Genomic DNA, 25,555 nt, shown 5'->3' on the forward strand with positions numbered 1-25,555 from the left:
TTTGGGTTTTGCAATTCCATAGTTTAATTAGTTCAATGTGTACTTTTTTTCCTTGCTAATTTATCTTCTATTGCAATCCTTGTTAGGAAAGTAGCAAGTATACCCATTTCCTAGGGCAGAACACAAACCAGACGCAGATTCATAAATTGTTCCTAAGCCTCAGTTTCTTAACTTCTTAAGAGACAAAGTGTGTTTAAAAACTATTCTGCAATTGAGTCAAATACCCGATGGTGAGACGCAGTGAGAGCAGACTCCATCGTGGAAGGATATGGCACTGCTCCATCACAGTGCTGCACTTCAAGTCTCACCTGCTCAGCAAATGGAGCTTACAGATCAGCCCCTCACAGAACTCTGACCCGCGCTGTGCTGTCACAACAGCACTGAGGAAAAGGTTGGTCTTTATTGTCCTGCTCTCGGAAAAAAAATCAAGGCTTTTGGGAGGAAATAATTAAAAAAAATAGGAGATCAGAGACATAAGGAACAGTTATAGCAGGGGAATGAAATGATGCTCTGAAGGTGTTTGAGGTGCACACATACGCAGCAGCGAGATCCTCCTTTCCATGGGGAAGATCTGACAACGAAGCACAAAGCTAACTTACGAGGTCAGCGTAGATGATGGGCATTATCCAGTAGGCTTCAGCATATCAGAACAACCTGGATTCTTTCACATAAAAAGAACCCAAATCTTATTAGTTCAGAAACTTCAGAGAGATAAAGCCTGTAACTGGACTGACTTCCTAAAACTGAGAAATGTTTCCTACCGCTGCAGTTACTTGAAAAAATCAGCTAGTGTTACACCGCTGGTTTTCTGCCTGCCCCCAGGGCTCTCCCCGCTCCCGCAGCTGGTAAATGGCTGTGGCAAATTTCAGATTTCTGTGAGCTGCGGATGGGCTCCTCCCAACCTGTGCTGGTGAAAGAGCATTTCTCCTACTGGTAAGGAGGGACAAGGGCCGATTCTGTCACAGCTGTTCAAAGGAGCGAAGAAAACGGTGCAGGAGGGAATTTTGGGGAAAATTTTCTGATTAAGCTGATAGTAGCTTTTGTAATTCGCTGTCAATCCATTTGGTCGATTGAGCTTTAAGATCCAACAGGCAGAAAATCCAGGAAAAAGTCCAATGTCTGCAGAGGGTCAGATAAACAAGCAGAAGAGAAATCTTACTGCGATGTCCCACCACTGCAAATTACCCGTGACTTTTCTGTGTTCTTGTTTTAGGACAGCCGCTGGACTTTGCTGGACACCTCCTGACTCAGTGCTACTCACAGTTCCCGAGGACAGGCGATGGATTGCTGGGTGCAGGTCACTCTGGAAAAGCCTCCATGCAATGTGCATGAGATCAGCACTACGCACGGTGGCAAAGCACTTCTACCGCAACGCCTACAGCCCGTGGCAATGGATGCGTGTCAGCATGTTAAAAAGTCACACTCCAGAGTTAAATGTTATTTTCCATAGGAAAAAAATTTCCCTGTACCTAGGAGCAAATCTAGGAATAGGAAAGTAATTTAAGCCGATGCAAACATTTGTAGCCACGAACTATTAGAAAAGAAATCTCAAAAAACAAACAAAAAAAACCAACCCCAAACCAACAGCAACAACAAAAAAAATTCTGAATTCCAATCAGAAGACACTTCTTGAAACATCTCAGAAAGAATAAAACCCATGTGGAAAACATTACACTCTACATTACTAGATAGCTAATAAAAACAACAAAACAAACAGCCAAACTTTACAAACAGGATACAAACAGCTTTCCTTTTGCAATAAGGATATCAGATAAAAACAGTTATGAAATACACTGTGGTATGGGCACAGGGAGGCTGTCCTTCCCTCCTCCCCGTGCCTTCAACCCTATTAGCTCTTCTTTGAGGGCTTTTTTTCAGCCTTCCCACACGCGCTCTTCGCTCACAGAAAGAGAACTTTCTTTAGTTGATATAGAATATGACACTCAGGAAGCAGGAGAGGAGAGAGAAGTTCAAACTTCTCATTGATCCATTTATCTTTGCTGTCTATTTCACACCGCTAGCCCAGTTACAGGTGTGAGTTCAGGAAGTTTCTATCTCAGAGGCTTCTTCTATGAAGCTAGCAACAGGACTGAGGAGCAGGAGTGGGAACAGCTTGTACTCTCCATTTCCATCTTCCGAGAGGAGAGGCGGGTCACCCATTCCCAAAGTGTCCACTGGGGGCTCAGCCTGGTTTGCTGGAACTGCCTGTGGCAAGACTGTTTCACCACCTGAAGGAGGATGGAGAGCAGGTTTTTCCTCCAGGGGGGCCAGGAGGAGGTCTTTTGGATCCTCTGTCTTCCCACCAGCTTCACCAGAAGGCAGTTCTTCAAACAACGAAAGCAGAGGATTGGCCCTGTACTGTATCAGCTGCATATCTGAGGGAAAACAAACATTTTAAACTCCAGGCTCCTACAGTACATAAGTGAAGTCTCTTACTCAAGGCAAGGAAAACTGGAGAGGCTGCTTCAAAACTTGGTTCGCTAAAGAAAAGCACACAGCTGAGCTCTGACAGATTACACCAGCAGGTGCAAGAGACTAAGGCCTGCAGCTAAAGCTCCTGTGTCTTTTAAGATCAGTGTCTGAAACACACTTCAAGTCCCTAAAACACTGCATGCACTGGCATCACTGAAGTAGTAAAGTGAGTTGCACTGCATTTATGTGGGTTGTAGCCCTGTAGGAGATACCTCCACAATGGCATTTGCAGTTCTTCTCCTTACTGTGGCGCTCTGTCACACACAAGAAAAGAGGAACAGTTAACATGGGAAACAGAACAGGGTTTGTAAAACTGAAGTACAGCTTCATTAAGATCAAGGAAATCCCAGTCGTCGTAAACATTCTAAGCCCACGCCAAAGAAGGAAATAAGCCATATTACAGGCTAGAAAAAATTCCATTTCAATACACAGTTTTGGAAGAGTATGGAACTGTCACAGCTCTCTGTTCCTTCCTGCCCACCTTTGCTTCCTGCTGTTTCTCTATCACTTCCTCCCAGATCTTCAGTGCTGTCTCCCATGTTTGTAACCTGAAGCAAAAAGGACAGAGAATAAGACAGAACGCTTAACAAAAATATCTGACTATTTACTGACTGGTTAGCAACATCAGTGGTGAAAGGAGGAGGGAAGAGGAATTAAACAGCTGACCAATGTAAACTGACCTCGCAAACCCATTACTGGAGATAAAGGCTAGTGAAGGCACTGAAGTACAGACAAACTTATCTTACCAAAATCAAACAATCTTCTGATTGGCCAAAATTACTTTTCCACACCAGAAGTTTGCCTTGTTGGAACAACAGCTAAAGATGATTTCATCTGTACAGTGAAATTTTGCAAACACTGCTTGAACACAACAGCATTTTACCTCAATTGTGGTGTGAATGCTTATGACAAGAAATCTTAGTTTAAAAACTATTTCTAGGCTACAAAATAAACAACAATGCAAGAGCCCTTTAATACTGTGAAACAATCTTAGGAACAGGGACCAGAAAAGGAAAATTACACCGAGCTTCTACACGTCCTCTCAGGAAGTTCTATAGAGCCATGTTCAGAATAAATAAGCATCCTGTGTTCTTTTTTGTTTTTCCTTTAAAACAGAAACAGAACAAAACAAAACAAACAACTTTCCTTCAGCCTTCTGATAGACTGCAGGCACAACCTGAACTGCAATCCCAGGTCTTGTTATTACTTGGCTAAAAGACAGCAAGCCAAGAAACTCACCTCACACATACAGGAAAATGCCGAGATTTTCTAACCTCCTCTTTCTAAACAGAGCATACAGAACTAACAGATAGGAATAAAAAAAAGTTCCTCAACGCAGACAGCTGATTCAGCAACCGGTAGTTTTCTTCTTCCTTATGTTCTCAGATTATTATAAAGGAATTAATACCTTATTTTAAGCCAAGTGGCACCACCATAAGACATGAAATTCTTTTGAGAATCCTCTTAAATTCCTGTATGCCAATGGCAATAGCAGAAAGCATTAAATCACCTAGATTAGAGAAAATGCTAGTTTCATCCTGAGCTGTCAATCCAGTCCCTACCCTCAAATTACATCAGTCAAAATTTAACTTCCAATAACATTTTAACCCTCCCCATCATAGGAGCAAATCTTACTCTTACATTTTCCATACCAGGGGAAGTTTCCATCAAGTTCATATCCAGGGCTGGCAGTTCAGGGTTAAACACCTGAAAGCAGAACCACATCATACATAGGAGAGTCTATCACATAATAAGGTTCTTAAAGCAAAACTTCAGAGCAATTCCACTCCATCCACCCCTGTAAGCACAGGGATGGTGGCTCACTTGCAGGTCTACTGCAACATATTTTAACCCTGTGGCAGTTAACTGAGCTCACAGGAGCTCTACCTGATGAAAGCACTATATGAACTGAGAATGGCTCTCCAGAGTAGTTCTTTGAGTACTTTGTTACACTCCTTGGATGACTATGCACCACTCTATCCATAACTGTTTGCCTTTCAGGATTTTCTTCTCACTTGATCACTACAGCAAGGAATAAATCTGCAAAATCTCATAAAGCCACCTAACCAGTATCAGACACCAGAATAAATGAGAAGACACTTACATCGCTGAAAGCTTCAGAACCAAAGCTATACTGCTTCCCAGATAACATTGCTTGAAGCTCTTCAAGGCTGGCATCAATGCAATTAAGAAAATCCTGAATTTCTTCTCTAAAAAAGACAAAATTATACAGTACAGTGTAAGAAACAGTCAGCACTTAAGGCCCTTTTTTGCACCACAGGGCAGGAAAAACCTCTTAGAAGTGAGAAGTGTTAATTTCTGGGTTATTACAGCTGTTGGATAAGCAGAGTATTAGACTGTATTACTCATAATCCAGAACACTGCCAGATGAACAAAACCACGGTCCTGTATCAATTTCAATGGTCCAACTCTTTTCCCAACATTGCAAGGACACCTGAGGAGGGGAGTTAATACCTGTCCAGTAAAGGATCATTTTGGTTTCCAGAGTTACTCTCGTTCAAGATGGAGTCAATCACTGACACAGGGTCTTCTGGAGCATTAGCTTGTGCAGTGTGCAGTTCTACAGCGACATTTCCCATTTCATTGGATTTGCTGACATCATTTATATGAACTGGGGGGATGGGTTCTGCACAATTTAACTCATTGGGCTGCGACACTTGACAAATAGGTAAGCCAGGATCCAGAGCTGTCTGCGTCTCTCTAGAATGCGACCCAAAGAGAAACAAGACAGGAAAGTTAATCAAGCAGTTTGTTACTGCTCATTACACATTCAGTATTTAATATTTTAATGCCTAGTGAGGTCAAATTCACCAAGGGCTCAAATAACCAACCGCTTTTTTAATAAAATACGGTAAGTGCCTTCCTAAAGGGAAGTGAAGGATCACTTGTTAAGGCTAATAGTCAGCACAGAACATCCTGTTTACCCCGATTCACAGAACTGTTTGGGTTGGAAGAGATCTCCAAAGATCCCCAGCCCAAAATCCCTGCTGCAGGCAGGCACACCTCCCACTGCAGCACACTGCTCAGCAGCCCTGCCAAGCCTGACCTTGAACACTTTCCATCCTTGGTCATCCACAACTTCTCTGGGCAACTGCTCCAGCATCCACCATCCTAATCACTGAATGAACTCTTTTTCATATCCAATTTAAATCCACCCTCCTTTACTTCAAAACTATTGCCTCTCATCCTATCACTAGTGGCCCTGATAAAAATCTCTACATGTCTTTCTTCTTACCCCCCTTTATAAATTAAAAGTCAAGCTTTCTCAGCTTCTAGAAACAAGAGCTCCACCTTTATGCCTTTTATACTTTCTACACAGGATAAATCCAAAGAAAATTTGTGAATTTTTAAAAAGTTCCATTTGCATTGTAATTTTTTTAATTTATCAGAAAAATCTAAAGGCTTTCTTCTTCCAGCATGGTGACCAAATGCTGGTCTGGAACTCTTTAGATTGGTAATGAGTTCTTAAATAGAATGTACAGAATGTTCTTGACTTCAAATAATGAGGGCAGAAGATCACGTGGACATGTGGTGGTAGGGAAACTCACAACACTGTGTCTCTAGAAATATAAGATTCCAAACTGGTCTATATTTTACTCCGAAGGTCAGCAACTGAATGGATTTTTCACAATAATCTGAGATCACAAAAAGAAGACTGCCTCCCCTCCAGCTGCATTTAACGTAATATTAGCGAGCAAAGTACTGAAATCAGAGATAAAATTACAAGTATTACCAGTAAACAATGAATGCATTCAGTTCCTTGTTTGGTCAGAAAGTGACATGTTCATTTGTTGAACAGACAAAAGCAGGTTCCCGGAAATCATACAAAGAACCACAGCACGGTTGGGTTGGAAGGGACTCTAAAGCCCAGCCACCCCCAGCCCTTTGTGGGCTGGCTGCCCCCAGCTCAGGCTGCCTCGGGCACCTCCAGGGATGGGGCATCGCAGCTCAAGGGCAGCAGTGCCAGGTCCTTCTGTGCTCTGAGTAAAATGTTTAACTTACACTAATGCAACTTAACAAGTTAAGCGTAAGTCCTTCACATCCTTACACGTACCTATCTCTGCCACTTGTGTGTGCTACAGCAAGGAGACCATTGGTGGCATTCTCCAGGCTATCGGTGATATCTCGGATGATCAGACCTGTACGATTTCCATCCTCATCATCTGAATTACGTTCAGAAAAAGCCATCTGCAGGGTAGGATATATCAAACAGAATGAATAAAACAAAAAGATTGTATCATTTTTAGAATGTCTACTCTCTTCTCTTCTTGCAGCTTCCGTTTCCCATTCAGATTTCATCTACACCAAGCTGTACTGATTTACATGACTTTACAGACAGGGCAATGCTTTAAATTGGTCTATTTCAAAATAGAGCGCATTTCTTCATAGCACCAGCTATAAGGAAGCAAGGAAGAAAGCTGTAGGGAAGACTTCAAGATCACTGTACAGCACCTTGTCTAACTCAGGGTCTCTTTCCCTGCACAGACTTACTGCTTGGCCACTCTCCACAGGTATGCGGACATACTGACGGCTGTACTTGGAAGGTGAAGCACCTGCAGCATCTGTCAGAGACCTGAGACAAAGTACAACGTTAGTGGATCCTGCTGCAGTAAACAGCTGAAGTAATGCTAGACATGTGCAGGAGCAGTAAGAACTATTACTCATCCACTTCTGAAACCAGCTTTTTGACATAACTTTTCATAAACAGATTGCAGATGGACCAAAGTCTAAGTACACTTTGGTTTTGCAGTGAATCAGTAACACTGACACTTTAAAAAAAAAAAAAAGTTACCATTTCTGTAACTTTTTCATTCAAAACATAGAACATACACTGTACTGTCTTCTCATCCTATTCATTTTTGATTACAAGAAATCCATGCTTTTTTCAACTTCTTCCACTTTTCTCAAGTATGAATAAAAGAACACAACAGTGATAATAATATTCTCTATACACCCCAAGAAAAGTATCTTGCTTCTAGAAGTAGATTCATCTCCATAATGCACATTGGACGCTGCTTTGTGACCTATCCAGTAATTACCTTTTCCTTTTGACCCCAACAATATAATTTCCTCGCATCAAACTTAGTATAAACTGAAGAATCTAAAAAGGAAAAACAAAAAGCCAAAAACAAACGATCAGCTTGGCAACGTGGATACTAACACATTAACTCAGACTTAGCTTTTACAATTTAAATTAGCAGGTAAATTAAACATCCATTCATGCCCTTATCTTAAAAAGCAAAACCATAGTTACAGAAGGCACTGAAAAACCACCTCATTTGGTCTCATTTGCACAGTTCTTTTAAGTGTAAGAAAATACCACAGGTCACTATGGAAGATTCCAGATCAGAAACAGCTGAGGGATAAAGCAGAGAAAACCTGATCCAGTGCAGCAACTCCTATGGTTTCCACACCGACTTCTTGGCAGCTCTGTCTGACCCTTCACAGGCTCCATCCCGTGTGCCTGCAATCTCTCCTTTTGGGTTCCCATTACACTGCCTCCAGCCCCACATTTACCCCCGCTTAACTTGGCTTTCTGCTTTCTCTACAAATAAGATTGACTGAATTGAAATCCTTTTCACTAAGATTTTCTTTAGATTTTGCTTGTGATTCTTTGCTGCGCTGCTTCTTGGACACTCAGGAACTGTGAACATTTTCATTATGCTGTATTAATATAGCCTGTTCAGCTCTGTGTCATTTGTCATTCTACATAAGCAAAGAATGCCATCAGGTATCACAGAGGCAGGAATAAGGATGGTAGCACTGAAGATGCTGCAATGGTACCTTAGACAGCAGCTTCTGTTGTTGACTGTGCTTCTGCCTTAGAACTGCCACTTCTTTCCACAGGGCCTTATTTTCTCTGCAATGCAGAATAAATCAGAAGACAGAGGATGAACAGAGTTTACTTTATATGATTTAGTTTCACAGCTTTCAAACTTTCACAGTACCTTGCAGGACCAATGGCAACATTTTTTCCTGGGGAACTAACAATTGGTTCATCGAATTCACTGCTGTAAGCTCCGAGTTAAACTAACCCCGTTTTCCCTCCAGCAGGACCAAAAGCTCACTAATGGCACCTTCTAATCTTTCACTGTTCCATTAATAATCTTGATTTGAGTGTACTCCTCGTTTCAAAGCCTCCAAGTCTTAGAATAAGGACATGGTGTTTGGAAACAGGCTAAGTGCAACACAGACCACGTCAGAATGGTTTCAAATGATTCATAAAACACAAAACCAAACAGGAGGTGGAGCGTATGCATCTCCTGAGCTCTGGTTGATACCCACCTGCATGCCAGTGATCTGGGCATATTACCATTGCCCATACAAAAAGCACACGAAGGAACAGAAATGAGGAAACACAAAGTTAATTTCCAATCAGGAAGAAAACCAAACATTAATTCTAGTTGCATCTACCCCTGTTTTGTGTTTAGAAGATGAAAAGCTTCGATACCCCCAAAAAGCTGCTATAGATGATGGCAACCAAAAGCAAATCTGAGGATAGCCAAGAAACTCACAGTTTGAATCTCGGTCTGCTACTGCATTATGGAAACACACAAGATTCAGAATGCTGTGTGCCATGTAATGAGGATTCTTAGGAAAAACAGTTTCACCTGTTTGCAGTTCAACTGAAACTTTAGCCAAGCTCCACTACATGTAAACTCTACTCAGTGCCTAAGTGCTCCTTCAGCAGGTGGTACCTCTTCATGTTTGCCAGTCTGACATCCATGTTGCTCTGCTGCTCTCTCATTTCCTGGACTTCAGAGAGTACTTTGTGTAAGTCCTCTGTACAGACCTTGAGATCCTCAGTTCTTACTGCAGACACCTAGAAGAGGACCAAGTTATACATGCTTTACTAAGAGCAGTGCCTTTTACGCACCGCTGTAACTGAGCAGTGTAGTCAGGCTGTGGAAAGGGCATAAATTTCATTAAAAGATTAGGTAAGATTACTAACTGTTACACATCACAAAATACCACGACTGATAAAGATGACAGCCCTTACGACAATCTCGACTGTCTGAAAATAAACAAGATGTGAATGCAAACACCATCAGAATTCAAGCTAAAATCCAAAGCACTGATTGAAAACGGCCTTTATTCTCCCTGCCGGGCCTGGTGAACGCTCGCCCCCTAGTGTCAAAGGTAAGGCAGAACCGAAGGCACTGCCGGAGGAGTGAGGAGGTCACACTCCTGGCAGGCTGGGCAAACCTGCCAGCACAGGAACAGCAAATTGCCATTAAGTTAGTAAGGAAAAAATACAGGAGTCTAATTACATGACTGGATAATCTGTCCCACACCAGGTGAACTGCAGATTTCTAAAGCACTGCTTCATCTTTTACCTCTCAGTGACATTCCAAGACTTCGTAGACTCGTCCTCCAAAAGTCAGAGCCAAAAATGCTTTTCTACTCTCAGCAAAACTTATAAAGGCCACATCTCCAATGAGGGTGGAAGAGCTATCAGATAGCAAAGAGTTCAGTTTCTCCTCCCCACAGTTCCATATTTAAAATATTCCAGTTCCTTCAGTAACGCTGCAGTGGTGCCATTAATGGCTTATATATAGTTCAAGTTTTAAAATAACAGATACAAGTTTTATACACAAGTTACAAAATAACAGGTCTCATCACTCGTACAGGTTTTGTAGGCATAATTTAAAAAAATTATTTAGCCAAATACAGACTGCAATAAAATCAAATGAAGTTGTAGCAGGTAACCACCAGATCTCTCTTCCAACCTAACAATGTGCTGTCATTTCACTTATTTTGTTAAAATCCAGGAGACGTGGAAGCCCACTGTTTCCGTGCAGGTCGGCTCACAGATCCCCATTTTTTTTTAAATTAAAATTGGTATTTATTGGTCAAAATTGACCTACAACGCTGTAAAATAATGTTCCATCGTTGTGTGATGACACAACAGCATTATGGAATTCTGTGCTAGAATTGGTCCTGCTTCTAACAGCGCTCTTATATTAGCTCTTCTATACTAGTTTGAGGAGCAGACTTTTGCAGTTTCATACAGATTTCCCAAAAGCTGTCACTGCATGATCACTGTAGGACTGTCTGTCCACTCCAGCTCAACTAGCTAGCTGTTACCTCTCATGCTTTTTCCCCAGCATTTCAACTCTGTTTCAGAGTAAAACATCCTTCATCAAGCTAAAAGGCAGCCGAGCCATTGGCAAAGACAGTCCACAGCCCCTGCTGTGGTTGGCAGACAAGCAGCAAACGTTTCCCAAGGCACACAGATCAACCGGGTATTGTGTGTGGTCGTTGCATTTTGATGTTAGAGCACACATTTGGTTTTTGATCTTAACTACTTTCATAAGGCTCTGGGGAGACCTGATAGCAGCCTTTCTGTATCCAGTGGGGGCTGTAAGAAAGAAGAGGACAGACTCTTTAGCAAGGTCTGTTGCAACAGGACAAAAGGAAATGGTTTCAAACTAAAAGAAGATTTAGATTGGATAAAGGAAGAAGTTTTTTACAGTCAGGGTGGCGAGGCAGTGGCACAGGTTGCTCAGAGAGGAGTGGGTGCCCCATCCCTACAGCCACCCAAGGTCAGGCTGTACGGGGCTCTGAGCAGTGATGGAGCTGCGCCCATCCCTGTGCACTGCAGGTGACTTTTAAAGGTCCCTTCCAACTCAAACAATTCCAAGATTCTACAGCACTATCCCTCTGCAGGAATAACTCTTTTCTTAACACAATCCAGCGTTCAAAAGCATGCACTGAATGGCTGGTAGTTCTTTCTGTCTGCAGTTTCAGATGCTTTACTACTTGTTGTAGATAGCACCATATGCTAATATACTTTATGCACCCCAAATGAAATCCTCATTCCTCTTCAGCACAGCACTCCTCCATGGGAAGGATACCCGAAGGACACAGACAGTAGGTGCAAGTACCAAATGCAGTCAGAATGCCTCTTGGAAGGAAAGCCAAACTAAAACATTCTGCCAAGTACAAGGAACAGCTTTCTTCTAAGTTTGTGACTATACAATAAGGATGTCAAGACTGAGTCACACGAACAGAAATCCTAGCCCTAACAGTGAAATGGAGTAAAGAAAGGAAGTCCCGCATTCAGACACTCCTGTTTGAGGCTGAAATACATTTCCATTCCAGACAGTAAAGAGCAAGAAAAGCTAACGGATGTTTCATCCATTGCAAAAATCACATTTCCTGTGCAACAAGGAATATATTTCACCAGATTTACATGAATGTCTTTGGCACTAAGTAGTGCTTTTGTCTTCTCACCTAGAGTACTCCACCCAGTGCAACACCCATGGGATACACAGTGCCATGTGTAATGTCAGCAGCTGACTGTCTCGGCATACCAGGAAGGAAGGTGTGCAAGCTAAGACAAGTTAGCAGTTACAGCATCTGCACAGAGCACAAGTCTGTGTCAGAGAAACTGCTACCATATTTGATCAACTGAGATTCTGAGCAGAGAGCTCAGCCAAGAATCAATCAAAACACAATTGTGACTCTAGCCAATCCTCAAGCCTATTCTCTGCTTTTATTAACTTGGGCACTGCAGTCACCACATTATGACACTGTAAAGAAAGAACTCCAAAGTTCAAATGTCAACAAGATGTATCACGATAGTGTCTTTCTCTGGCAGCCAGGACATTATGGGCTGTAATGTGCAAGCAGAGAAAATATATACATGCAGGTACAATTAAGACAAGGCCCAAATACACAAAAGAAAACTAGAAAGTGCTTACAAAATAGAAGCTTGTTAGCAAAATGGTGTTGGAGGAAAAATATAATTTATGTGAGCTGAGTATTGCTGCCTGTGCTGTATCCACACCACCTTTATCATTAATGAAACTGTTGAACACAGCTGGACTCAATATTGACCCTTGAGGTGCACCACCAGCTAGAGTCTGCGCCACTGATAAAAGCTGTAGACCTTCTCCTGTGTGTTGCTAGACAACAGCAGGGTGCGTTTTGTTTGAGAGCTGACAGGAGGAGGCCAAGCCAAGCATTAGTGTGGCATTCAGCAGGGAGCTGCTAAGGCTTGCCAGTGCACAGCCTTGGTTCCCCAGGAATTTGTTGGCTGAACAGTGTTTGAAACGCTCAGAATTGCTCTAGATAAACTTCTTTTCATAACAATAACAGCGAAGTAAATAAATGCTTAGACTGTACCTTGCGTTTGATGTTTTCCAACAAATGTGCATTTCCTTGCTTGAAGAAAGGGTGCTGGAACTCAATGACTGAGTTTTTCTCTGCTGTAATCATACCATTCTCCAAAGCAACCACCTTCCTGAAACCATCTATGGAGAGGGATTGAAACGAAGTCATTTCTTTGAAAGTAAAGCTCACTGTTACAAAACAGAGCTAAAGAAAGCCACAAAGCTATCGAACTACCTACAATACACAGCTATTGGAAGCAGGAGCTTCCTTTCAGTGCTCAACCACTTCACTGCTCTGATCACCACAGATAGGGAACGCACCTACCACACCACCAAATGATCTACAAACAGCATGCATGGCACCGGCCTGCCAGTCCTGGAAGGCAAGACAGTCCAAATAATCACAGAAGCAAGTCAGCAGATTTCCTAGGACACCTGGCATAAAATGAGGAATGGACAGTATGTCCCACCTTCCCTTTCATCCCTATAGACTCAGGCAACTGCACACCAAAACAAATGCTGTTGTATCCCACCAGAGTCTATGGAATATTAAAAGGAAGAGAAATTAGTCCTCTGCAACAAAGGCACAAAAACCACTTCTTCCATCCCAGAGTGTCTGCATGAAATAAGGCATTGCCAGCTCTATTTCCACCACTGCTTTAAACACCAAAGGGAAGATGCAAATTAGTTGCCAGACCAACACGTATCCCTCCTCACTCAAGTTTTTAACACAGTTGATACGTTCCAGCCTCACTGCACCCCAAACACACTATCACCTCAGTATAAGCAGCATGAGGAGGCTGCCACCCCACTGCATAGGAATATTTGCATTTTATCATTTAACTGCATTATGAGACAACTGACAACTGTTTCTTCACATGACAGGCAGACAGAGCATCCTCCAGATCCTCTCCTTTCCTGGGAAGGATTCACTCAATCACTTAACCCCCTTACTTGAAGGCAGCCAATTTCTGTGCACCTTCACACGGCCCCAAACCGATCTGCTCCAAAGCAACTCTTTCTGCTCCACACACTGTACTGACTTAAGATTGCCACCTCCTCCTGGCTTCACTGCCTGCAGACACTGTGCACATCTCACAGAACAGGCAGTATGTGATGCTCACGAGTAGAGACAGAAAACATGAACAGGAGGCTCAGTCCAGCTTGAGCCATCGGTGTGATTAACATTGCTTCAACAGAGAAAGCAACACAAGCATGCATGCACAGGAGCTGATGCTTACACATGTTGAGCTGTCGGATGAAGCTGGAGATGTTGTTGTGTTTGAAGTACTTGGGGAGCAGCTCCTTGGCGAACCGCTGCTCATCCAGGATGCAGAAGTTCTCACCATTCTGGGAAATAAGGGACAGTAGCAGTGAGAAGAAACGTTTCTGAGGCGCCGCTCTGATGCCAGGATCATTGCTAGAGCCAGTTCCTATGGCACCATGGGCACAACACAGCAAAGGGCGCTGCCTGAGGGGGCTTAATGAGTTTTCCAGATTGTAACAAATAAGATTGGGGAAAAAAAACCTTACAGGGAACACTCCTCTGGAATTGCCGCTTAGTTGTTTTTGGGTTTTGTTTTTTTGTTTTTTTTTTCAAAGTCTGAAGTTTTGGCCTCGGGCCAAAGAAAAAAACCGTTCTAAAACCAATCCCGGCACACGAAGGGCAAACGGCGCTCAGGCCGCGCGGCGTCACCGCTAAAAATACCCGGGGGCAGCGCGGGGCGAACGGAGCGCAGCGCGCGGGGCCGGATGGAGCTCGTGCGTGCGTATGGCCGCGACGGGGAGCGAACGGATCTCTTCACCTTCGCCTTTTAAAGGCCGACATCCGGAGAAACGGACGGAAAAATACGCGTTAGAAAAGGGCACGGAGCGAAAGTCAGCGCCGCCGGCGTCCGTGTCCGCGTGCGGCGTCCCCGCCTGGAGGCCCTCGGCGTCACGGGAGGAAAAATTAAAGTTAACGGGTTCGGAGCGCCGTTGGCGGCTCAGACGCAGCGCCGTTCCGCTCCGATCGCCGCGCGGTGCGGCCGGGACGCGGCACGGAACCGCTCCGGGCCCCGCTCGTGCCACGCGCCAGCGCTCACGGCACGGCACGGCACGGCACGGCACGGCACGCCCCGCGCGGCCCCTCCGCCGCCGCCGCCTCCCCCGGGCCTCGCTCCCCGTGGGGCCTCCCGGACCGCCGCCGCCTCCCGCTGCCCCGGGGCCGCCCTCACCCGGCTCCAGCAGATGACGTCGTCGCTCTGCGGATCCTCCACCAGGGCCCACAGCTTGGCCAGGAAGCCGGGCACCGGGGCGGCCCCGGGGGCGCCGGGCAGCGCCGACCCTTCCCTCATCCTCAGGCCGGGCCGAGCTCTCGTGCGGCGGCCGCGCGGGCGGATCCCCACCGGAGACCGTGACGCCAGGAGGACGGGGCCCGCGGGCCGGGGCGGCTCTCGTCGGTGGGCGGGGCTCGCGGGCCGGGGCGGCTCGATCATTGGCGCTCGCAGCCAGGCCCCGCCCCGCACGCCTCGCCCCGCCCCCTGCCGGCGCGTGCCTCTTGTTTTGCTCCCAGGGGAGCGCGGCGCGCGGCCCCGTGACTTCACCGCGCGCCTTTAAAGGGACCGCGCGGCGGCAGTGGCGGCCTCGGCGCGTCCCGCGGGAGGGAAGCGGCGGGCAGAGCCGCATCCCCAGGTACGATCCGCCGCGCTCCGGCTCTACCTGCGACGGGCGGGTGCGGGCCCGTGGTCGGGTGCAAGTGGGGCGGCTCTAGGACAGGTGCGGCGCGGGGCGGTGGGCGCGTGTCGAGCTGCGGCCGTCGCTGCCCGGAAAGCGCCGCGGGCGGCTTCAGCCCTCCTGGGAAACGCCCGGCTGCGGGGTCGGTGCCGGGCGACCCGCTCCCCTCGGGCGGTGCAGGGGCGTCCCGGGCCCCGCCCCCACCTGCACGCGGCGGGCGGCGCCCCCAGCCGTGCGGACTTCGCCCCGCGGTGCTCGCCGGGCCGCTCCTTGCGCGCCGCCGCTGCGGACGGAGATGTTCCTCTGCTGACGGCCGACCCTCCGCACAGTAAGGAACGAAGCGGCTCTGCCCGCGCGTGCTCCCCTCCCCTTCCCGTAGGGCGTCGTGTTCTTTCTCTACTGGAAAAACTCGGGGAGAGCCCCGCGTTCCGTCGGGTGAATTTGTCTGATTAGCGGCATTTGGTTAGCGAGCCGATTAACTCGAATTATTCGTTTACAATTCCTGTTTTATTAATTAACTATACTAAGTCTTGGGAAAACTCTGCAATCCAAACATCAAGTTTCGGGGGTGACCCGCGCACAAAACTTGCGTTTGTTCTTAATCAAGTCTTATTTCAAGATAGAAAGAACTCCGGGCGCCGCAGTTCGATGGGCGCCGGCAGCGCAGCTGGGAGCAAAGGCGCGGGGCTGAGCGGCCGGGGCTGCGCGTTGTGCTGGTGCTCCCAGCGGAGGGCGGCTGAACGATAACAGCCATCCCTGTATCGCAGACAAAACCCGTCTGTGTTTGCGTAGCGTTTTGCCTTCATCCCCTTCTTGAAGTTCACGAAAACCGATGGCATTGCTCCTCTGTTGCATTTTTCTTTACTTGTGTCTTCGGTTTCTCGCTTTGAACTTTTTCAAAGTTGCTTTTATGTATCTCAAGAACTGGGTCAGTATTTTAGCTGCCAGTTTCTTTATAGGCTGCACGTAACCCTGTTATATCTCTGCATGAGATCGTTTTTACACGTTTTGATGTGGGTTTGTGTTTAATTTCTCATCCACTTTATTTCTTATCTCTTTTTTTGTGTCCTTTGTGTAATTCTGCACTCTTGTGCTCCATCAGTTTCTCTTTCAAATAGGCAAGATAGAATATCGGGAATGCTTTCACATAATTCCTGCTGCTCTCCTTGAGTCCCCCAGAGTGTTCCTGGTGCCTCACACTGAGCTTGGTGCTGAGTGCACTGTTTATGAGCAAACTCCTTGCTTCATGATGTAGATCATGGGAAAGTACTAGTGGGACCAGCTGAAGGCACCAGCCTTGTGCTGCTAATCCAGACATACCCCCCTGGGTAGCAGGGAACCATTCCTTAAGAGTGTCCTTGAAAGAAGTTAGAATTTGGAATGCTTTGTGGTGATGGAATTGTATTTCTCGGGTGCTTAGTAGAGCAGAGAGGGATTGTGGTGATGGCTAACAGTACTTTAGTGTTACTTGTTAGGATTGTTTTCTTTTGCCTTTTATATGGTCCTTTATGATTATTTGGGACATTGGTGTTGGTGAGAAATGTCACTGGTGCCTGTGGCAGGTTCAGCCCCTGCTTTGTGTCACGCAGCATAACACTGTGGGTGCCTCTGCTGCAAACAGCTCTGTTCACCTCATTCCCTCTCAGTGAAGGGGTTGCCAATTACAGCAGCATTTTCTCAGCACTATTAAACAAAATATTTGGAATTGCTACTGACAAAGCAGTGAGTTAAACTGTGACGAGAAAAGCATGGTGTGGAGCTGCGTGCTGATTATCAAGGCAAATTCTGCCCTCTGCAGCATGAGGATGATTTCCTTTATTCCTCACCCCAGTGGGTGTTCAGGTAATGATCCCCGCAGGACTTCTACCTGACTTCACACTCTCTCAAACGATGTCAGCTCGATGTGCGGTATCATCAAACCGACTACTTTAGGATAAAGTTATGTGGTCAGATTCTGCTTCCTTTTCTTTTGTTTTTCTTTCCTGCCCGCAGACGTATCCTCCAGAAGAGCATTCTGCTCCCACCACAATGCGGTTGTTCTGGCTGTTGCTGCTTTGCATCTGTTGGCCATTGCCCGTGTTTGCTGGAGGCATCACCCGAGTCTATTACCTGGGGATCCATGAGGTGGACTGGAATTACGCTCCAACAGGAATGAATATGATCAGCAACCAAAGCATCGCACGTAGCCTGTATGTTTAGTTCTGTAAGAACCGAGTCTTGTGCTACCTGAATGTTTTCTGAGTAATTCTGTGCAAGTATTCTGGGTCATCTAAGCAAGCAGGAGACAGGATCAGCTGTGTGGCCTTTATGAGCTTAATGGTTAACTTGTTTCTATGTCCTTACGATAAAACTGTACCAGTGGGGAAGCGAATGGTCAATTTAATGAAGCATCCAGTGACCAATGCCAGCTACGTTAGAGGGAAGTGAAAGCACTATAATAGAGCAGGTTGTGCAATGCTCTGCCCTGAGGTTTGGCATTTCCTACTTCCAGCTGGTGATGTGGGTATCCTGAAGCATGACGACTTTTCACCTCCATGTAAATGACTCCATGGGCCTGGCTTGTTTTTGTGTAATTGAGACTTCAAGCCTTGGAGGTGATGGAACTCGCTTAGTGAAACCTTGGGGTTGTTTGGAAAATGTTCTGTTTTTGTGAGGGGAAATAAATCTGGAAAGTGCAGTAATCCCTTTGAGTCACTACAAAAACAGTTTGTTCCCAGTTTTCAGCATAACAAACGTTTGTTTTTTGTAGCTTTCCAGAGATTTCTGAAGGCATTTGTTTTAGTCCTTTTTCTATGACAAATTATTTGTTGGCCTGCCCAGTCACTCAGTGCTATGTGCCATAACAAATAGCACCCAGGGGTTTCTACATCTTTCAGAAACCCAGCAGGAATAGGAGGAGGTCAGAGGAAAAACAAGGGCTGTCAGTTCAGCACGAGTCCCCTCTCTCTGGAGATGCCAAATAGGCTCAGTTTGTTTGCAGGAAAAGAGGCTCCCTAGGGTCAGGCTGAATCAAGGTGATGCAGGTGTTTTCACTGGTATCCGCAGTGATAACAAATGCAGCATTTATTGTTTACTTTCTCTTGGAGTACATCAGGAGAAGAAATGAAATGAGAAGCTGTTAAACTCTTCTAAAGCTGTCACTGCAAACAGCTGGCAGTGATTGCAGAAGTGAAACAGCTAGCAATAAGAACTGCTGGGAGAATGGCAGATGTGGTAAAACAGTGGAATTCTTTAGTTTGAAAGGGATGGGCTATGTGGAGAAAGATTGCAGAGAAGTCTGAGTTAGCCATATACTCTGCTACTAGCTAGAGGGTGGCCTCACAAACATGAGCTTTAGACTATTGCTGGAGCCCAGCCCTTCACAGCTCTGAATGAGAAATGCAGTGTTTACTCTTTTGACTTCTGCTGTCTGTCTTCTGGAGATGAGTGCAGGCTTTGCCCATTTCAGAGCAGTGAGCACTGCTCAGTCCTAAGGAGGTGGGGCAAATAACCTGAGCTCTCATCTCCGCCTGTTTCGTTCATATCTGGGCCGTGACTCATCTCTTTATCTACTAAGAAATAGTCATAAAGAGCAAATACATTCATGTCTTGAACTTTGGCACCTCTGGAAGCTGTAATGTGCTGGGTGTATACCTGCCATACTTGCCTGTCATTTTGCAAGTAAATGGCAATCTGAGTAGAAAAGCACCTTTCAGGCTGCGTATCTCAGCTAGAGAGCTGTGAGATTATTAGTAGTATTTTTAACCTTGTGAGCCAGCAACAAACCCTACAAAGGCATTGAGATGCGTTTCCAAAACACAATAAAGGCTGATGGAGGAGGGCTTTGTTCTTCCCTGTGCCCCTTGTCTGTGACTGCTGGAGAAGTGCCATCCTTCCCACCCCGCGGTTTGCACAGCTCAGGGATGCGCTCTGTGTCCTTCCATGATGAATTCAGGATGAGGCCATGGCTGTGTGTCAGCAGGAGTTTGCACCCATGTGTACCTGTGGCTGTTTCTGGACTCACAAAGCCATTAGCTGCCCAGTGTCCTCTGCTGAGCTTTGTGCAGCAGATGATGCTGTTGGCTATGCTGCCTGCAAGGTGCATGGGCTGTGTTCCCCTCACAGCTGCCGGGTATGGATATGTTAAGGTAGAGCATGGGAGGTTTCTGTGATGCTGAAAGCTTTGGGTCTTACCTGAGAACACCAGTGACACAGCTTTCTCCAGTGTTACGTTCTGCTTTGTGTAATGCGTGACTCACAGTGTCTTCCTCTCTTCTGAATTTAACAGAAAGGCCTCAGTGTTCCTCCAGCCTGGCAAGGACAGGATAGGAAGTACCTACAAGAAATCTGTCTACAAGCAATACACAGACTCTACCTACACTGCTGAGATTCCCAAACCGGCGTGGCTTGGGTTCCTCGGGCCCATCATCCGAGCAGAAGTGGGTGATACCATTAAAGTACACTTGAAAAACTTTGCTAGTCGGCCGTATACAATCCATCCTCACGGTGTCTTCTACGAGAAGGACTCTGAAGGTAAATGGACCACTGCCATAAAAGAGATGGATTTTTCTGGTTGGGAACTGAAGAGTATGCACTGACAAGTGTCTGTAAAAAATAAAACAAAACAAAAAAACAAAACAAAAAACCTCAGACTTGGTTAGCCCAGGGCTGTGTTGCTGGGAAGCAGCTGCACTTTGGTCTGTACTAATCCAGCATTGTGACTTGACTTACCTTCATGGATCTGGGAGCAGTCTTCTGAGCTGGGCACTGCAGTACACAGTCCAGATCTCTTGATTTTCATAGAACCTCTAAAACTTGCTTCTGGGAGAGTGGCTCAGGAGAAGAGTTACAGTAACTATTTGGAGTGTTCCTAAGAATGAAGTATGAGGCCAAGGAGCTGCGTTTTCAAGCAACCCTAGAGACCTGTAGGAAGGCTGACTGGCACATGGTGTTGTTGAAGGCAAAGCAGTGGTAGGCAGAAATGAGAATAACCTTTCTGACTCCGCTAACCTGTTTGTTGGGCAAGTTGCCTTACAGTGCTTCTTTGCCTTGGTTTCTTTTTGAGAGAGAGATTTTTAAATGCTGCTTCAACCTTGGGTTGCTGAGTCTTGCTTTGAAAGATGCTGTCCACTACTTGTATGCAGCTATCTGAGTGTGAGAGGCTCATTATAAGGCTATGTGTATGAGTATTTCTGCTCTTCTTGAATGGACGTTGATTGCTCGATTGTTCTAGGATCCCTGTATCCCGATATGTCCCCCCAGGATCAGAAGAAGGATGATGCTGTCTTCCCAGGGGGGAGTTACACCTACACTTGGACTGTCCCTGAAGATCACAGCCCAACAGCTGATGATCCGAACTGCTTGACCTGGATCTATCACTCTCACATTGATGCACCAAAAGACATTGCATCTGGGTTAATTGGGCCGTTGGTAACATGCAAGGAAGGTAAGAAGAAGGGAAAGCATCTGAGGGCTGCGGCTTCTGGTTGTGAAGATTTTGTGGACTTGAACAGAGGCAGGATGAAAGGATGCTTCAGTGGGCAGCCCCCCCATTTTGTAGAGAAAATATGACGTGACTGGAGATGACAGCACCTGTGTTCTGGTTGGGTTACAGGCATTGAATTGCCTTTATCCTGTTGTGGCCAGGTGGATGAGCTTGTAGGTTTATTGATTGAGAGGGCTATTTGAATCCATTTTAAGAGGAGGAATTTTGCATGAAACCTGGTTTGTATATTTTAAAAATAGAGATACTGATTGATTTCAGCACTCAGAACACTGAAAGAGTTCTAGTTCAGCCATGCAGAGCTAGAGCAGTGTGGGACTGAGCTAGCAGGGTTATGTCAGAAGTGCATGAGATTGCTGAAGCTCTGCAGTGTGCCAGAATGGTGGAGAAAGCATCCATCTGTAATTTGTGTGATAAGCTGTTGTTCTTTTATTGGTTCTTTAAGCCTTTAAAACCAATGTCTGCTTTTCTGCACGAGTGGGTATTCATTCTTTTCTTTCACCCTAGGAATACTGACAGGCACTTCTCAAAGGCGCCAGGATGTGGATGTTGACTTCTTCCTTATGTTCAGTGTGGTGGATGAGAATCTAAGCTGGTACTTGGATGAGAACATTGCATCATTCTGCACAGATCCGGGATCTGTAGACAAGGAAGATGAGGAATTTCAAGAGAGCAACAAAATGCATGGTGAGTGTCAATTTTGTACAGCCACCGCCTTTGCCCAGGTGCTCTGGATGTGTCAGTGCTCTGATATCTTGAGATGCACTTCCTGCTGTTGTCTGTCAGGCTGTGGGTAGAGAGGAAAGGGGATATAGAAATCTCTGAGATCACGCGATAAGCAAACTATCACAAACTGCAGCTGCTCCAGGAAAAAGAAGTATTTTGTTTCATTCTTTGGCTTGAGTGAGTCTCTTAGTTGCTCGGAGATTCTGAAAAATGGTTTGTGTTATGAAATGAGCTGTAGAGCCAAGCTCTCCAGAACAAGAAGAGGAAGGTTGGTTTCTCCTTCAAACATGTCTGCTGTGACCTGCGGGTAGAAGCTCTGATGGCCCTTTTTCTAACCTCTGATTTTTAACTTGCTTGCCTTTCCAGCTATCAATGGTTATGTGTTTGGGAATCTCCCTGCGCTGACAATGTGTGCCGGGGATCATGTTGCATGGCACCTCTTTGGCATGGGCAATGAAATTGACATTCACACAGCCTACTTCCATGGAGAAACACTCAGCATTCGAGACCATAGGACAGATGTGGCCAGCCTCTTCCCAGCCACTTTTGTTACAGCAGACATGATCCCTGGTAACCCTGGGAGATGGCTCCTGAGCTGTCAGCTCAATGATCACATACAAGGTAAGACAGAGGCTGGAATCTGTTCTGCACTCTCTGGCTTCCCTTGTTTCAACCAGTGTCCATCATTGTCCCCATCATGCATCTTGTGATGTACAGTGTGATGGGGGCAGTGCCTTGGGCAGCATTCCCACTAGAAATGTCCATAGTTAAATGAGCGATTCCTTGTCTTGTATGAAGTAGGGTCAACTGGCTGTTAATATGTAGGTCAAACTTACTGGAAGTGCTGTGATGTTCTACATCAGTTGCTGGTGAATGATAAATTTGACACAGCTGACAGTTTAGATGAGGCAATGCCCTAAAAGTGCTAGTTCCTTTAAGAATTCCTGGTGTGATGCATTAGAAGCAGCTCTGTTTGCTGTCTGTCCATAATCACGGAGCATCCAGAGTTTAAGTGTAAGGAGCTCTGCTCACCAGCAGAAAGAAGCTCCTTTCTGTGGGAACAACCTAATCACGTCTCAGCCATGTACCTTTCGGGACAGCAGAGGAGTATCCAGTTCCTGGTAGAAAGGTGCTCTGTTCAGTGGCTGATGAACAGTTAAGCTGATGTGTCCTCCACCCTGTTGTGGGCAGCTGGGATGGCTGCCATCTATGAAGTCCGGCCGTGTTCTCGACAAGCTCCGGAGCCCACCCTGCAGGGCAGAATTCGGAAGTACTACATAGCTGCAAAGGAGGTGCAGTGGGACTACGGACCTTCAGGACAGGACCGCAGCAGTGGGAAACAGCTGAGTGAGGTGGGCAGGTAAGCTGATGGTCTTTCAGCTGTAGCTGGGGGTCTCCAGTCTGCTGGGAGGAGGCTGGTAAAGATAATATGGGGTTTATTCCTTAGCAAGCTGTGTGCCTGCAGTTTGCATGGAGTGGCCCATCTAGAAATACCAGCTGCTATAGCTGGGCTGTACTGAATGCAGTACTGGGCATCTCAGGGGACTTCGCATGGAAGCGTGCTGTTTTGTTTCATAGCCTTACCTATAAGCTCCGAGAGTCCCAGTTTGTGTAGAATGTGAGCTGCTGCTTTTGTCTCTGGGCTTCATTGCTGTGTGTCTGACCTAGGAAGAAATGTAGAGATCAGATGAGCTGTTAAGCAAACAGGTCTTGCAGCAGACACAGGGTGGCAGAGCTAGCCTGCAGATATGCTTCAATGTAGCCCTGCTGCAGCAAGCAGTTTCTCAGAAATCAAATGCAGTGACCTCAGTGACATCCTTCCATCCTACGTGACAGATGGTTTTGATAGTGGTTGGTTGAGTGGTTTCCCTTTCAGACTCTGGCAAACTGAAACAAAGACATGCAGCATCTCTCTCCATTCCCTTCCCTAGGAAGCTGCTGGAGGGAGAAGTAGAAGTGCAGAGAAGTTACTGATTTACCCAAAGCCCTGCAGTGACTCTTGCAGACCTTAGAACTGAAAGCTATGACTGGTCCCTGTAACCAAACTGCCTCTCCTGCAAGGCAGGTTACGTCTATGTATTGCTGAGGATGGTGACAGAGGAGGGAAATCTTTACAGCTGTTATGTATTTTTGATTTTTCATAAAAAATGACGTTATCTGCTTTTTGCATTTAGCCCTGCTGAGCAGTTTTTCAAGCGTAGCCTCTACCGAATCGGAGGAGTCTATTGGAAGGTGAAGTATGTGGAATATACTGATGAGAGCTTCCGTGAGGAAAAGCAGCAGTCTGAAGATGAGAAACACCTTGGGATACTTGGTAGGAATCATCCAGCAATACAAACCCTCTTTTGGTGCCAGCACGAATGATGGGCTTATGTAAGGAGTGCCCTTGTTTCTTACTGTGGTGAGGTGTTCTAATGTAGAACGTAGGGAATTGTCTTTCTGCCAGAGCACTCTTTGGAGGTCAGCAGTAAGAACTGGAGAAGCATGCTATATGTTTGTGACAGTATAGTGTTTGTGATTGGAGTGAACCTGTGGTTCTGTTGAGTATCACCAGGGTGTGGTACGAAGCCCTTGCTCACAGAAAGCTGCTGCTTCTGAGCTCTCTGTGATACCCAGGTGTATGGGAACTGCTGAATCATGGCCTGAGCCTCTGATTGATCACCGGAGGCCAGCAGTGAGTCAGCCACGGGAGCACAGGTGAAGGCTGTTCAGCTGTGCTGCTGGAAGGGGTGGAGCCTGGCTGCACCTCTCCCAGAGCCATTTAAGAGCTGACCACCATCTCTTCTGGAGATCCCTCCTCTGGAGTTTTGTAGTGAGCCCAGGACATGGGTAAGCTTTCTATCTATTCTCCTCTTGTTATTATAATCTGCTTAGACAAACTCTCTGGTTAATTTCATAACTGTAACATCTTTATATTCATTGATTATGCACCAGGTATAAGAGGTGAAGCAGAATAAGATCATAGGGAGTCTGCAAGGGCAAATGAGTCGTATGAAGGCTGTGAGCTACGCAGTAGGAGCGTGTGTACGTGTGGTCCAATTTCCTGCATCAGTGTAGACTAACGAGAGCAGAAGTTAGTGATAGCGGTCCTGGGAGAGGCCATGGGAGGAAGGAGCACATGGAATAAAACACAAATCTGTGGGAAAAGAAAAAGCGTTGTTATTATCAACAGTAGCCACAGGGAGACAAGTGTGACAGAGGATGATCTTGTGTATGACTTCATAGGAATTGTGGATGTTTTTCCCTAAAATAAACAGGGAAGAAACATAAATCAAGGTCAGATAAGCATCATCCACAGGGGGAGCTGCACAGACTCATTCAAACTCATTCCCCTTCCACCTCTGTTCCCAATCTGTTCCCATCTGCCTTGGCTGAAAGGTGGCCCTGCCTTGCTTCGTTCACCTGGCTGTCCAGGGATTTGCTCTGTTGTTGACATGCTTTCTCTGCTGTTTGTGTAGGTCCTGTAATAAAAGCTGAAGTTGGTGACACCATCCTGGTGACGTTTGCTAACAAAGCCTCCTGGCCATTCAGCATCCAGCCTCATGGAGTATCCTATGGGAAGGCATGGGAAGGGATGCTGTACCATGATGGTTTGTGGCTTGTTTACTTTAATTCAATATTCTTCCTGGTGGTAGAGCTCCATAGCCTGTGCCTCTTCTGTGTTGGAAGTTCCTGCAGCCAGGAAAGACTGAATGTGCACAGGAGCTGGATGGCACTCTGCCTGGTCCTCTGGGTCTGTCTGAGGAAGAAGTGAAGGAGTCTTTCTGCAGATCTTACGCCCAGGGAGGGTGCTTGAGGTAGCATGGTTCCAAAGGTACCATTTTCACCTGAGAAATGGTAAAACTAAACCTCAGACTGAGACCTACTGAGCAGAGGAATGTGCCCACTGCATTCCAGCTTAGGTAGCCCATGTACTTCCAGCACATGTCCTAGATGCAGTGATATCCACTTATTTGTTGTCAGCGTGCCCATCTCTGCCTTGATACCAGGAAGGGGGTTGTGAGAGCAGCTGTGTGCACTT

The 25,555-nt window shown here is 46.0% G+C and overlaps 2 protein-coding genes across 6 annotated transcripts in view; one reads left to right on the top strand and one right to left on the bottom strand.

Annotated features, from left to right (window-relative positions):
* Window positions 1-15,450, bottom strand: LOC100550291 (heat shock factor protein 3). 4 transcript variants are annotated; one of them, XM_085230899.1, is made up of 13 exons: window positions 15,312-15,450; window positions 13,853-13,961; window positions 12,625-12,752; window positions 9,192-9,316; window positions 8,278-8,353; window positions 7,533-7,594; window positions 6,985-7,066; window positions 6,548-6,681; window positions 4,948-5,193; window positions 4,577-4,682; window positions 4,114-4,179; window positions 2,954-3,020; window positions 1-2,375 (listed from the first exon to the last, which is right to left on the bottom strand). In XM_085230899.1, the coding sequence occupies exons 2-13, from the start codon at window positions 13,854-13,856 to the stop codon at window positions 2,041-2,043; spliced, it is 1,431 nt and encodes a 476-aa protein (XP_085087025.1). In that variant the 5' UTR covers window positions 13,857-13,961; window positions 15,312-15,450; the 3' UTR covers window positions 1-2,040. The 4 variants fall into 4 exon arrangements, with proteins under 4 accessions (XP_085087025.1, XP_085087023.1, XP_010713418.1 ...); XM_085230897.1 differs by lacking the exon at window positions 15,312-15,450 and adding an exon at window positions 14,828-15,072; XM_010715116.4 differs by lacking the exon at window positions 15,312-15,450 and adding an exon at window positions 14,417-14,794.
* The window catches only part of HEPH (hephaestin), a 25,665-nt gene continuing 15,250 nt past the window's right edge, over window positions 15,141-25,555 (top strand). The window contains exons 1-9 of one of the 2 annotated variants that reach the window (XM_085230895.1): window positions 15,141-15,284; window positions 17,319-17,515; window positions 19,594-19,838; window positions 20,539-20,751; window positions 21,316-21,495; window positions 21,901-22,155; window positions 22,726-22,894; window positions 23,709-23,848; window positions 24,993-25,124. In XM_085230895.1, the coding sequence (XP_085087021.1) occupies window positions 17,355-17,515; window positions 19,594-19,838; window positions 20,539-20,751; window positions 21,316-21,495; window positions 21,901-22,155; window positions 22,726-22,894; window positions 23,709-23,848; window positions 24,993-25,124 (1,495 nt within the window). In that variant the 5' untranslated portion in view covers window positions 15,141-15,284; window positions 17,319-17,354. Of the gene's footprint in view, window positions 15,285-15,514; window positions 15,655-17,318; window positions 17,516-19,593; window positions 19,839-20,538; window positions 20,752-21,315; window positions 21,496-21,900; window positions 22,156-22,725; window positions 22,895-23,708; window positions 23,849-24,992; window positions 25,125-25,555 lie in introns of those variants that run through there. The other variant, XM_010715113.3, reaches the window with a different exon arrangement.

Source organism: Meleagris gallopavo, chromosome 9, assembly GCF_905368555.1.
Source record: "Meleagris gallopavo chromosome 9, MGAL_WU_HG_1.1, whole genome shotgun sequence".
Classification (NCBI taxonomy): domain Eukaryota; kingdom Metazoa; phylum Chordata; class Aves; order Galliformes; family Phasianidae; genus Meleagris; species Meleagris gallopavo.